The following is a 12,704-nucleotide window of genomic DNA, read 5'->3' as shown; positions in this document are numbered from 1 at the left end:
GGGTGGTTTGGGTCTCATTCATGATGTTCTATAGGGACCTGGCCCAGCGTAGCGGCCGGCCGAGGGATGCCCGGGAAGGGGTATAAATAGCGTCCTGCCCTCTCTGGCCACCCCAAGCTGTGCCCACGCCCCGTCACCCTCCCCAGCTGTGTCACAGCGCTCACAGAGCCCAGGGCACTCTAAGGGGCAGCCCAGTTTTCCCAGCTAAGAACTCAAAGGACTTGCTCAGAGCTGGAATTCGGCGAAGCAACTTGCTCCAACACGTCAAATCTGCCGCATCTCCAGCACCCCACCCTCCTGCCTCTGCGCTCGCCACCCACACCGGCAACCCCAACTTGAGGACTCCCCGCCCTCACCGCGCTGACAGTCTCAATCCTCACCCCTCGGATGCGAGGAAGTGTCTTTGCATCTAGAACAAGCCTGGAGAGGCGAGGCCACCAGTGACTCCCAGCGGCCGCACAGGGCGCTGCGCCCCGCTCGCCCGGGCCTCTCCCCCCACCCCTCCCCTCCCCTGCCCTGCGTCCGCCCCGCCGCCCCCGCGCCGCCTCCTGCGCCTGGGCTGGAGGCGGATTCCTCTCTCCGGGTTTTCAAAGCGCCTTTCCGAAACCTCCTCCCAGCCCAGAGAGGGAGACAGATCCCGGGCGCAATTGCTCCCCGGAGCGGCCGAGGGGCGCGCGGGGAGAGGCCTGAGCCGGGGTACTTTCAAACTGAGGCGCGCGCACACCCACCCACCCAGACACACACGCGCGCGGGTGCGCGCGCAGAGGCGCGCGCGCGCACACACACACACACACACACACACACACACACACACACGCCCATTTATATAGGCGGCGGCAGCGGCCGGGGCGGCGGCGGCGAGCGCAGGAATGATGGAGCTGAGCCAGCCGACCCGGGTTGGAAGCAAGTGAGGAGAGCCAAGGCGCGCCCCGGGATTTCTGTGCCCCGCGCTTGTCATCCTCCTCAGGGAACGGTGCACGCGGAGGAGGAGCGGCTGGACTGATTTGCTAAGGGGAGGGCGGGGACGAGGAGGAGGCCAGGTGAGCGAGGAGCCCCCTGCGTATCCGGACTCCCCGAACGCGCCTTTGCCCGACTCCTAACCCCTCTCCACCCAGGTGGGCGCGCCCGTTTCCCCGCTCGCCCGGGGCGCTTTGAGGAGACCAGAAAGTCGCGGCCCGGCTGCGCGGGATGCCTTTCGCCAAGCGGATCGTGGAGCCGCAGTGGCTGTGCCGGCAGCGACGCCCGGCGCCTGACCCGGCGGAGGACGCGAACAGAGGCAGCGCTGAACCGCCGCCGCCGCCCCTGCAGCTGCCCGGCCGACGGGACGAGGCCGTGGCGCCGGGGCCGGAGGATCCTCCCCGCGCGCCCCGCGCGCTGCCCGCGCCAACCGACCAGGCGCTGCCGCCGCACGGAGAGGCGCCCGCGGCGGGCGAGGAGAGCGCGGCAGGGGTCTTGGAGGCGGCGTCAGCGGCCGGCGAGGCGTCCTCGGCGGCGGCCGCGGCCGTGTTGCTCATGCTGGACCTGTGCGCGGTCAGCAACGCGGCGCTGGCCCGCGTCCTCCGGCAGCTCTCGGACGTGGCCCGGCACGCGTGCAGCCTCTTCCAGGAGCTCGAGAGCGACATCCAGCTCACTCACCGTCGCGTCTGGGCGCTGCAGGGCAAGCTCGGTGGCGTGCAGCGCGTGCTCGGCACGCTGGACCCCAAGCAGGAGGCAGTGCGTGAGTACCCGCGCCGTCCTCCCGCCCGCCCGGCGCTCCGCGTCGGCGCCGCACCCTCGCGCCGTCCGCGGTCGCCGCAATCCCGGCGCCGCGCCTGCTGCAGCTCTGCACCTTACGCTTGCCTCCCCTGAGACCCACCCCAGGCCTCCCGGAGTTCGGGGCAGGGACGCAGACGCGGAGGGGAGAAAGTTAAAGGGGCAGTCTCGGGACTCGAAGGCAGCCGTGGGCTGAGAGGGAGCATTTATGGGAACACAGGAGACAGGGGGGCCTGTCATTCACCTCTGGGGCTCGATTTCTCGGTGCCTCCCCGGCGGGGCGGGAGGTTGGTGCAACTTCTGTGGTTTCCAGTAGCCCATCCCGGAGCCCTGTAGTCCCCCCACCCCCACCCCAGTGCGTGCTTGGGCCGCTCGAGGAGCAGTGAGTGTCCTCTTAGGGCTTCTGCAACGCCGTGGCGTTTTTGTCTCTCTTACTGTGACCTCACGTGCTGCACCAAGCCCCGAACTTGTGCCTTGCGTTTGTGTGCGACGTAGCGCGGCGCCATTCGCCTCCCGGAGTGAACTCCGAAGAGCTCTGCTCCAGCCTTCTGGCCTGGGAGGGGCGTGGATGGAGGAGTGTCCCCGGCCCTGGGGAGATCGATGAGACCCTTGGGCATCTCTTCTGTCCTGAACAGAACAGGGTTCCTACTAAATGGCTGTCTGTGCCATCTTCTCGGAGGGGTTCCGCCCCTCTCCCTTTCCCCCAACGTGGAATGTCGTCCAAATTCACCTTGTACACTTGTGTGTACAAGACCCCTGGACACCTTTGCTGCCCGTTAACTTCACTCTTGCGACATCCCAGGGCTCCCAATAAATGTCATCCTGGCGCTCAGGAGAGTCCCCTGGCACACGGTTGGCTAAATCGGGAGGCGTTGGAGTCATTTAGGAACAACCGGACGGTGGGCGGGGGCCGTAAGCCAGCACGCCGGTCCTTTGGCGCCTAGTCCAGCGGCTGCGACGCTCGCAGCGAAGGTGATGTCAGCGGCTCTGACTTACATAAGAAGCTTCCCCGGTTGCTGCAGCAGCTGCGCCGGTGGCGGTGGCCGCGGAGCGCGCGGGGCGGGGGCGCCCTCACGGCATCCTTCCCCGGGGACTTCCGGGCACCTCAGTCCCGCAACCCGCACAGCCTCCTAACCGACCCCCCCGCCCCGTTCGCGCACTACCCCCCCCCAAAAAAAACCCCTCTGAACCCCGCCCCGGGAATTCGCTGCTTTTCTGCAATAACAATAATAATAAGCGTAATGAATAAATGATGTGCGCGATCGGTTTTCGCAGCTATAAAAGACCCGGAGTTGGGTTAATGACTGGTTGTTTAAAAGGGCAATTCCGGGGATGAGTTCTGGAAAGAATTAGGACTGCCGTAGGCCAAGTCGTATTTTACTTTTGGGACTTGAAATGAGCGCTTTAATCCTGCCTCCTTTTTACCTCAAACCACACAGCAGGGACCGGCCCTTCACTTTCAACAGCGCTGATATCTGGGGAGTGTGGTCAGGGTGAGTGGTGATTTCACTTCAAAAGAAGTGGAGGGAAGTTTTGCAGACTGTTGAGTGGTGCATACATTTCCCGTATGTGTGTGTGTGTGTGCGTGTGCGTGTGCGTGTGCGTGTGCGTGACCCACTGCACCTTAAATTAGATTTCTCACAAGTGAAACTCAGCGATGGAGCAGAATGAGTTCTCTTCTCCCCTTTTTCTTTAGAGGCAGGAGGGGGTAGTTATGTACCCAGAATTTAATATAATCCTTTTCACTGTTTGGAGTACAAACTAATGGTGAATGGAGAAGAGAGGGGATTTTTGGTGTGTGCATATGACTGATGAACATATACTCTATTTGTGCATATTTATACATGAATAAATAAATGAAGATGGGGCTCATATAATACGAGGAATAGACTTCAAACCTATTATTTTTACGTTTTTCAAAAATGGTGTCTCCATACTTTGTGCACAGACCTCTCCTCTTGTCCAGATAAATTTAGGATGGCATTGTTCCTGTTTGATGTCGTAAAAGGCATTACCTTCGGGAGGAAAAGCACAGTATTCTGTGTCTTAATTTGGGCTTCCCAGTGTGCAGAGACGGAGGCAAGGATTTCTGTGCAAGGAGTTTATTTGAGAGGGGATCCCAGGAAGCACAGGGAGAGAGTGGGGAAGTGGGCAACTGGGGTTCAATCCAGCACACACCTCAGAAGCATCCCACTGAGGAGTGAGGACGCTGCAGTATTTCTCCACCAACTTCCATCGCTCACTGATGGAGAGCACCTGGGGTATGAACTCCCTGGCTCCTGGGCCTGCCCCCGGTGTGGGCTCGGCAGGCTCCCGGGCCAGGTAGAGAGATGCCAAAAGCCTATGGTGTGTACCGGAATGTCTGCAGGGCTTGCCTGGGGAGGGGAGAGGGGCCGTGTGTGGGTGGAGTACCAGTGGCATCTGCTACCTCATGCATCTCTCTTAAGCATTGCTCAAGGTCTCAGGGAGCTTCAAAGGGAGAGGGAGCCTGGAAGTGACCGAAGTTCTCTTTTCTCTCCCTTTGAATGTGTCTGGGTGCCTCCATGCCCCCTGTATAGCCTTCTACCCGGGTCACCATTCTCCATGCTGCTTCATCCTTGGACAGCTGCTTCCTGTTGCCCTGAGACAGGCTGGAGTGGTTTTTGCGGGGGTGACATGATCTGACACACACTTCAGCAAAGTCGCTCCGGAGGCAAGTCTGGAGCTGGTAGACCAGTTAGACAGTGTGAGTGGTGACCGTGGCTGGGACTAAGGTGACGGTGAACAGTGCTTGGATTCTGAATTCACTTTGGAAATAGAATTGACGGGACTTACCAGTTGGTTTGGGTACAGGGTATAAGAGCAAATAATAATACTAATTGTGGATGACACCCAGCGTTGTTGTTGTTTTGGGCTTAAACAGCTCATAGAAGGTCCATTTCCAGAAATGGGTAAGGTTCGTGGAAGAGTGGATCTTTTATCTTTGGGGGCGGGGATGGAATCAATGCTTTTCTGTTTGTGCCATGTTAACTTGAGCTGCTTGTGTCTTAGACAATTAGACGTGTGAGTTCAGAACTCAAGAGAGAGGTCCAGGCTGGAGATGTAGATGTGAGATGTAAGGGTAGAGATGATACGCGAAGCCCTGGAGCTCGGGACCGTGTAGAGAGTAAAGAAAAGGGGACCAAGACTTAGCCTAGGGCAGTCCAACTTGGGAATTTTAGTAGAGGAGAAGAAAGACTGAGGAAGAGCAGTGAGCAAGCTAGAAGGGAAATCAGGAGGGCATGGTATGATGGAAGCCAGGAGAAGGTGTCTCAGGAATGGAGGAGGAATCGTTTCGGTCAAATGCTTCTGAGAGGAAGATGAGCGCTGAGGCAAGGCCATTGAGCTGGGTACGTTTTTAGCAATGAGTGGCCCGGCTAACTGCTGTGTAAGTGGAGGGGTGGAGAGGAAGGCCACATAAGAGGGGATGAAGAGAGAACAAGTATGGTATGGTCTTTTTTATTTTTATTTTTTACATCTTTATTAGAGTATAATTGCTTTACAGTGGTGTGTTAGTTTCTGCTTTATAACAAAGTGAATCAGTTATACATATGTTCCCGTATCTCTTCCCTCTTGCGTCGCCCTCCCTCCCACCCTCCCTATCCCACCCCTCCAGGCGGTCACAAAGCACCGAGCTGATCTCCCCGTGCTATGCGGCTGCTTCCCACTCGCTATCTACCTTACATTTGGTAGTGTATATATGGCCACTGTAGCTACTCTGTGGGTAGCTAATAAAAATCTCATTGTGGTTTTAATTTGCATTTTGCTGATGGCTTGTGAGATTGAACACCTTTTCATATATATTTTTGACCGCTTGAATATTCTCTTTTGTGAATTCCCTGTTCGAGACCTTTACTCCCTTTCCAGTAAGGTTCTTTGTATGTTTTTTTCTTGTAGGAGTTCTTTATATGTTGTGTATATGAGTTATTTGTGAGCTATAGATATTGCAATTACCGTCTCTCTGTTGTGTGCCTTTTTCCTCTCTTAGTGTTACCTCTTGGTGAGCGGAAGTTCTTATTTTCAGGTAGTCCGACTTAAGGATCCTTTTCTTTATGGTTAGTGGTCTTCGTGCTCTGTTCTGTTTGTTCTTAAATTCTTCACTGACCCCATGGTCGTGAGGATATTCTTTTATGTTCTAGAAGTTTTTTTTTGTTTTGCCTCTGTCGTTTAGGTCCATGATTCACATGGAATTGATGTTTGCAAATAGTATGAGGTAGGGATCAAGATGCCTTTTTTCCATGTTACATGCACAGTTAATCCACTGCCATGTCCTGAAAAGACCATCGTTTTCCCATCTCACCGCAGTAACACGTTTGTCATCTAGCGAGTCGATTTATTTTATTTTTAGTTAACATTTATTCAGTTCTGCTCTATGTCAGGCCCTATGCTAAGATTTTATATGAATCATCTTACTTAATCTCCACAGCGACTCTATGAGAGTGATTTTCGTACTTTACTGAGGATTAGCAACTTGCTCTGGGGAGCAGCAGCTAGAAAGCGCTGGAGCCTAGAATTAGGGTCCAGGTCTGAGTGCACAAACTATTCCCAAACATCAGTCTTTTCTCCCACACGTTGCTGCACAAATCCAGGGGAATTACAGTATGAAAATCAAGGCCCTTCTCGATACGCTTCTGTCCACTTGACGTGTCCCTCCCTGCCTTCCCCACATTCCACCCCAGTCCAGTCACACTGAACTACTGGCTGTACCCCAACTTGCCAGGCTTTCTCATCCTTCGGGCCAATGTGTATACTACTCTTTTCTTCTGGAACATTTTGCTGGCTCATTTCTGCTCTTTCTTTGATAATCAGTGGACACGTCATCTTCTCTGTGAAGTGGAATCTGATTCCTTGCCTGCCACCTCCCGCCTCCGAGTTTTCTAGAACTCTGTGCTAACCTTTATCTTAGCTTTTCTCCTTCTGGACGGCAGACTGTGTTGGCGCCCTGCTAGATTCCTTCAGCCCTCACCTCTCATTCTGATGGCTGCTAACTGCCAACTCCTGTGACTCTGCCTAGGGCTTTTTTTTTTTCTGACTGATGGACCGCGCTGGGCCTTGCACACAGGGAAAGCCAGAAGTGCAAGCGAATCATTGCCTCTGAAGTAGTACTCAGTCAATGATGGACGGGGCGTTGGTGGACCAGTGGCCTCACTTCCTTGCGCCTTGGAGGCGAGAGCTCTGAGGCACGTTCTACACCATCTCTCAGAGTTCCCCAGAGGACTGAGCTGCAGTTGCCCACAGTGGCGACTTAATTGGAAAACACACTGTGTATTCACTGCCTTCTTTTCTCCGTCTCACTTCTCAGTTACCTGTGGGTGCTTCCTGGGGTCGCCTCCCACGAAGCCTTCTTGCACTTGAACTTGCATTTGTACGCATCAGGTCTGGGAGAACCCATGTCAAAACAACCTGTTTAATCTTTGAACTGTGAGGACAGAGACCTAGGGCTGGGAGTGTGGTAGAGGTGGTGCTTCTCATTCTTTTTCCCTAAACTCCTTCCCCGAGGGTCACTAGATTCGTCACATGGCCAAGCCCTCCCGTCGCTCTGTGCTGGGTCTGGAAATAACTTACTACCCTTTAGTGAGCTCACAGTCTAACCTCTCATTGGCGTAGGAGGAGATCGTCAGTGCTTCAGAGGTGAGAAGAGGCTGGAAAGGAGCTCAGGTCCACGATGACCGAGACACACCCGCTCAGTTCCTCAGCGTTTCCTCGGCCAGCCTTTGAGGGGACTGCTTATCGTCCTGTAGAATGGGCAGGTGATGACGGCCCCGAGAGACCCACGCTCCCTGTGTGAGATGCGCCATTTCAGCCAGAGCAGACCCAGGACCTGCTAAGCCCAGACGTAGACGAGGAAGTTACGCAGGGGGTGAATCGATCATTTGGGGTCGGTATGGCAGTGCTAATTGTGGGTTCAGCCTGCTTTGGAAGGATCATCCTTTTCCTCCCCTTTCTGTTCGTTCTACCACTCGCAGAAACCCTTTGCAGTCTGCTTAATGTGTTTTTAGGGGGGGATATTTTCGGAACTGTCGTTAGGCGTCTTTTCCTCCTGGCTCTACTCAGTGAGTTCTTCTGAGGCATTATGATATCCGAATAGCTCCATTGAAAGCTGCTTTTAAACCCATCACGGAGCTACTGAGAAAAACGTAATCTTTCAAGTGTTAATAATTCATGGGTGTAATTTCCTCATAACCAGTAACAGCAGCACATTTCTTTCTGGACTTGTTGTACTGGATTGGGTATTTATTTATTTATTTATCTACTTAATATTTATTTATTTGCCCGTGCCGGGTCTTAGTTGCAGCATGCGGACTCTTAGTTGCGGCGTCCAGGATCTAGTTCCCTGACCAGGGATCAAACCCGGGCCCCCTGCGTGGGGAGCGTGGAGTCTTAACCACTTGGGCCACCAGGGGAGTCCCTGGATTGGGCTTCTAGATCAAAACTACCAAACTGCTTTACCTCGGAAATCCTTGAGGTTCTGTTGGGCTGATATTGCTAAGATGGTAACAATAAAGATTCCTTTCTTCCTGTTTGTGGAGGCATTTTCCACACAATGCCATCAGGAAAGTGTAAATGCCGCATAAGTGCTCAGAAACATCTTCAGTCTCCGGGCTTCTGGTCTACGGTGGGCATCACCTTTAAGTTCCAGTCACATATGACATCTTTCCTGTTGTCCCACGTCAGCGCAAACGTCTTGAAGATCCATTGACTTCATATAATGCTTTGAATTTTTCTTTTGTGGCCGCATCCGTGCCTTGCGGGATTTTAGTTCTCTGACCAGGGATCAAACCCTGGCCCCCTGTAGTGGAAGCACAGAGTCCTAACCACTGGACTGCCGGGTAAGTCCCAATGCTTTGAAATTTTAGAACAAAGACAATTTTAAATGCAGTTGGGATTTTGTTTTGATAGTTCAGTTGAATTTCTTTTTAACTCTAGTAAAAATCGTGAACCAAAAGATTTTGTGGGACTCTCGGTTAAAAACAATCATGGGAAGAGTATCCCAAGACCAAACTATCAATCACAGAAATTCCTGCAAGTTCTTTTTGCATCAAGAATTCCTCATGAATCACATCTTGATAGTAAGTGAAAACAAAAGATAATGAGGTGAGAATGGTTTCTGAATGTAAGGCTCTCATTCTAGGGTCTAAATTTGTTGAAATAAGGTTTTGGAGAGCACTCTTAACCAGACCGTAAGCCCACAAAGGGCAGAGACCCTGTCTGGCTCATCTCTGTAAATGACTAAGACAGGCAGGGTCAATTTTTGTTTCTGACGCTAATGTCTGTCCCTCAATCTATTAATGAACATGAGAAGGTTTGAGTGTAGTGAAATAGGAATCTGAGGACCTGGGCATCCGTATGCTGAAACATTCCTTAATTATGAAACACCCAAGTCCTTCAAAGTGAAATTAAGCAAGAACAAAATGAAGTTAACAAGGGTTGGACAGTCTTGGGATCTTAGAGTTGGGAAAGACCCTAGTGTCCCTCAAATCCAGCCTCCCACTCAGGGTGGGACTCTTTTTAGAGATGTCCCAAGCGGAAGCCCATCTAGTTTCTATGCGCTCTGAGACTCCTAGGCGTGGCCACCCACACCGCAACTTTATTGCTGTATAGTTCCCATTCTCAAATAATCCTTATCTACACTGAGACTAAATCTGTCTTTTGGCAATGCCTGTCTTTCAGTCCTAATCTGCTGTCTGGAGCCATATGGAATCTGCTTATAATCTCTTTTCCAGGACCTCTTTAAGTGTCTAGAGGTGACTGTTATTGTCCCTCCTAAGCTTTCTTCATCCCAGGTGAAACAACTTCACTTCCTTCAACCAGGAATCTTAATGCCACAGAGGCTTCCTCTGTTCCATTTGTGTAGTTGGTATTTTGAACTTAAATTTCACAAGACTCCCCCATTGTCTCTGTTAAATTGAATCTTGCTTGCTTTGCTCTTTCATTTCCAATCAGTGGTGATGGTTTAAAATCTTGATTCAGTGTGTCAGCTACTGCCCACAGCGTTTTGCTCTTTGCAGACATCCTCAACATGATGCTACCCCATCACCCACATCTTTGATAAAATTATTGTTCCGATGTACTCAAGGCCAGAGCACACTGGCAGGCGGTGCTAACAACATCCCTCCAGGCTGACGTGTATTAATCACTGTTCCTTGGGTACCATTGTTGCAGCAGCCCCGAACGCTCCCCCCACCTTCCCATTCAAACCACATTTCTCCACCTTGCCCACAAGATCTATCATCATGAGTGATTGTCACATGGTTTGCTGAAATCAAGATACCATATGTCTGTAGCATTTCTTTGATCTCCCAGTCTAATAACCCTACTCAAAAGGAAAATGAGGTTAGTCTGGCTCAAACTGGACTCACAGCCATCAGAGGGGCTATTTAAATTTCCTTGTGTGTAATGGATAAAGAGTTTATTTGGGGGAACCCGCTTTGGTGTTCGCCATCGAAGGACTGTAAAGCTGGACGGCAAGGGAACTCTCTGGGTCCTAGAGTCCATTTCTCTGGCTCCAAAGTGCCTGGTTTGTCCAAGGCAGAGAATCCCAGTGCCTGTCCCTGCCTTTCTTTGAGGATACGTGGTGAGAACTTTATGTCCTTGTGCTCTGTTCCTTCAAGAAAGGTCTGGAATTCACAGCCTTCGGAGTTTGCTTGGGCTCAGTTTGAGCAAGGTTGTCGGGTATCTGGTTTATCTAATTGTCGAGAGGAAGCTAGTACGTGGTTAAGAGTATGGAAGCTGAAGTTAGACCACGCGCTTCAAATCCTGGGTCCCCGGTCTTCATCTATTATGGGATGGAGATAAAAACAGTACCTGCTACATCAGTTTGTTGACAGGGCCAGAGGAGTCAGGTTGAGCGCTCGGGCACTTAGAGCTGTGCCTGGTACATGGTGAGCCCCTGGCAATTATTGGCTGTTATTTTACTGGTACTATAATTGGATCATGCAGAGCGGGAGGCCTGTGTTAATTTTTTCCAAGCAGGTGTAAACCTGTGCCTGAATCTGTAATGCTGGGTCAGGGGGAAGGAGACAGCTGACCAAGCAGTTCTCTGTCCCTCCGTGTGGTCAGACGGCTATTAAGATCTCTATGTTCTTTGTGGCCTCTTTTTTTTTTTTTTTTTTTCTTTTTGCGATACGCGGGCCTCCCACTGTTGTGGCCTCTCCCGTTGCGGAGCACAGGCTCCGGACGCGCAGGCCCAGCGGCCATGGCTCACGGGCCCAGCCGCTCTGCGGCATGTGGGATCTTCCCGGACCGGGGCACGAACCCGTGTCCCCTGCATCGGCAGGCGGACTCTCAACCACTGCGCCACCAGGGAAGCCCTTTGTGGCCTCTTTTTGTTATGCAGAGAGGTATCAAAATAAAATGACCAATGACCTTAGTATCCAGAGTCATTCATTTATTGTATTCCAGGCACTCTTCTAGGCCCTTGAGTTTCACCAGTGAACAAAAAGTTCCAAACAGTTTACAGAGGAGAGAGAGAAACCATAAACAACAAACCTAGTATTACTTGTAAGGAGAGTACAAAGCACGTTCGCAGGTGTTAAGTGTTATGGGCGAGGGCCGTCCAGAGGACTGGAGTGAGGTTGCCGTTTTCAGTGGGGCAGTCAGGTGGGCCTCATTGAGGAAACGGCATTTAAGTGAAGATTGGGAAAAGGTGAGGGAGTTAATGAGGTAGTACGCTGGAGGACGTGTTTCAGCAGAGGAAACCGGAGATCCTGCCAAGGCCCTGAGCTGAGAGCGTGCCTGGTGTGATGGAGGGCTGGTAAGGAGGCCAGTGTGGTGGCTTTGGGGCATGCAGGGAGGAGAGTGGGAGGAGAGGAGGCCGGGGAGGGGGGCTGGAAGGCGGCTCGGCGGGGTAGAGTGTAGTAGGCCATCGTGAGTGAGGACTCTGCCCTTTGCTCTGAGTGAAGTGGCGACTCACTGGACAGTTTCAAGCCTAGCAGTAACATGATTGACTTCTTAGAGGTTAAAAGGATCACTTTGGCTACTCGGTCAAGAAGAGACTGTGGGAGAGGCAGGGGTAGAAGCAGACAGACCAAGTCCGAGGCTGTCCTGGTGAGAGACAGTGGTAGTTTGGTGGAAGTAATGAGAAGCGGTTGGTTCCAGCTTAGAGCTGTTGGCATCTTTTGTTTCATGTTCAGGGCTGGGCACCTCGGCCCACACAGAAGGGCATAAAATTGAAAAGGAAAGGACCCCCCCACCCCTTACTCTGCCGGACTTGCTCCAAGGGAAGCCATGTTATAACGTTTCATGCTCCTGCTAGGAGGAGCGAAAGCAAATTCTCACACGTGTCTAATGCGTTTTGCAAAGCCAGTTCTTTATTTTTATTTTTACTTTTTTTTAACATCTTATTGGAGTATAATTGCTTTACAATGGTGTGCTGGTTTCTGCTTTATAACAAAGTGAGTCAGTTACACATATACACATGTTCCCGTATCTCCTCCCTGCAAAGCCACTTCTAAACGTCCAGGCAGGCTCTTGTCTCAGAGCCCTGTTGATTAATCTTATTTTGCTGTCTCGGAGCAATTGAAAAGACAATAGTCTTTTTACAACAGAAACTAACACAACATTGTAAAGCAATTATACTCCAATAAAGATGTTAAAAAAAAGTCCATGTATAATTTGCAGTGAAATGTACAGCTCTCAAGTGTGTAGTTTGGTGAGTTTTAACAACTGTATTCACCTGTGTAACCCACCCTCCCATTAAGATGGCGACTCTTCCGTCTCTTCAGATAGATAGTACTCTTCTGAGGTTAGAAAACAGTTTTTGAACTCTGGTGCCCTCACACCAGCCCCTGTCAGGCCTGTTGTATGAATATGGGCGTGGAAGATAAGAATTCCACAGAAACTTCGGGACCATCCAGTAGGATCAGGCTAAGAACTAGAGATTCCATGTTTGAGATTTGCAAGGGAGCAAACTTCCAGTTATAACATAAAAGTCC

The 12,704-nt window shown here is 51.7% G+C and overlaps 1 protein-coding gene across 1 annotated transcript in view; it reads left to right on the top strand.

The window, feature by feature from the left end:
- The first annotated feature begins 637 nt into the window (after nucleotides 1-637).
- NHS (NHS actin remodeling regulator) overlaps nucleotides 638-12,704 on the top strand; it is a 349,654-nt gene continuing 337,587 nt past the window's right edge. The window contains exon 1 of the mRNA XM_060002524.1: nucleotides 638-1,717. Coding sequence (XP_059858507.1) covers nucleotides 1,189-1,717 — 529 coding nt within the window. The 5' untranslated portion in view covers nucleotides 638-1,188. The remainder of the gene's footprint in view (nucleotides 1,718-12,704) is intronic.

Source organism: Delphinus delphis, chromosome X (assembly GCF_949987515.2).
Source record: "Delphinus delphis chromosome X, mDelDel1.2, whole genome shotgun sequence".
Taxonomy (NCBI): domain Eukaryota; kingdom Metazoa; phylum Chordata; class Mammalia; order Artiodactyla; family Delphinidae; genus Delphinus; species Delphinus delphis.
Note: the sequence above shows the minus strand (reverse complement) of the source record. Positions and strands in the feature narration are given on the sequence as shown.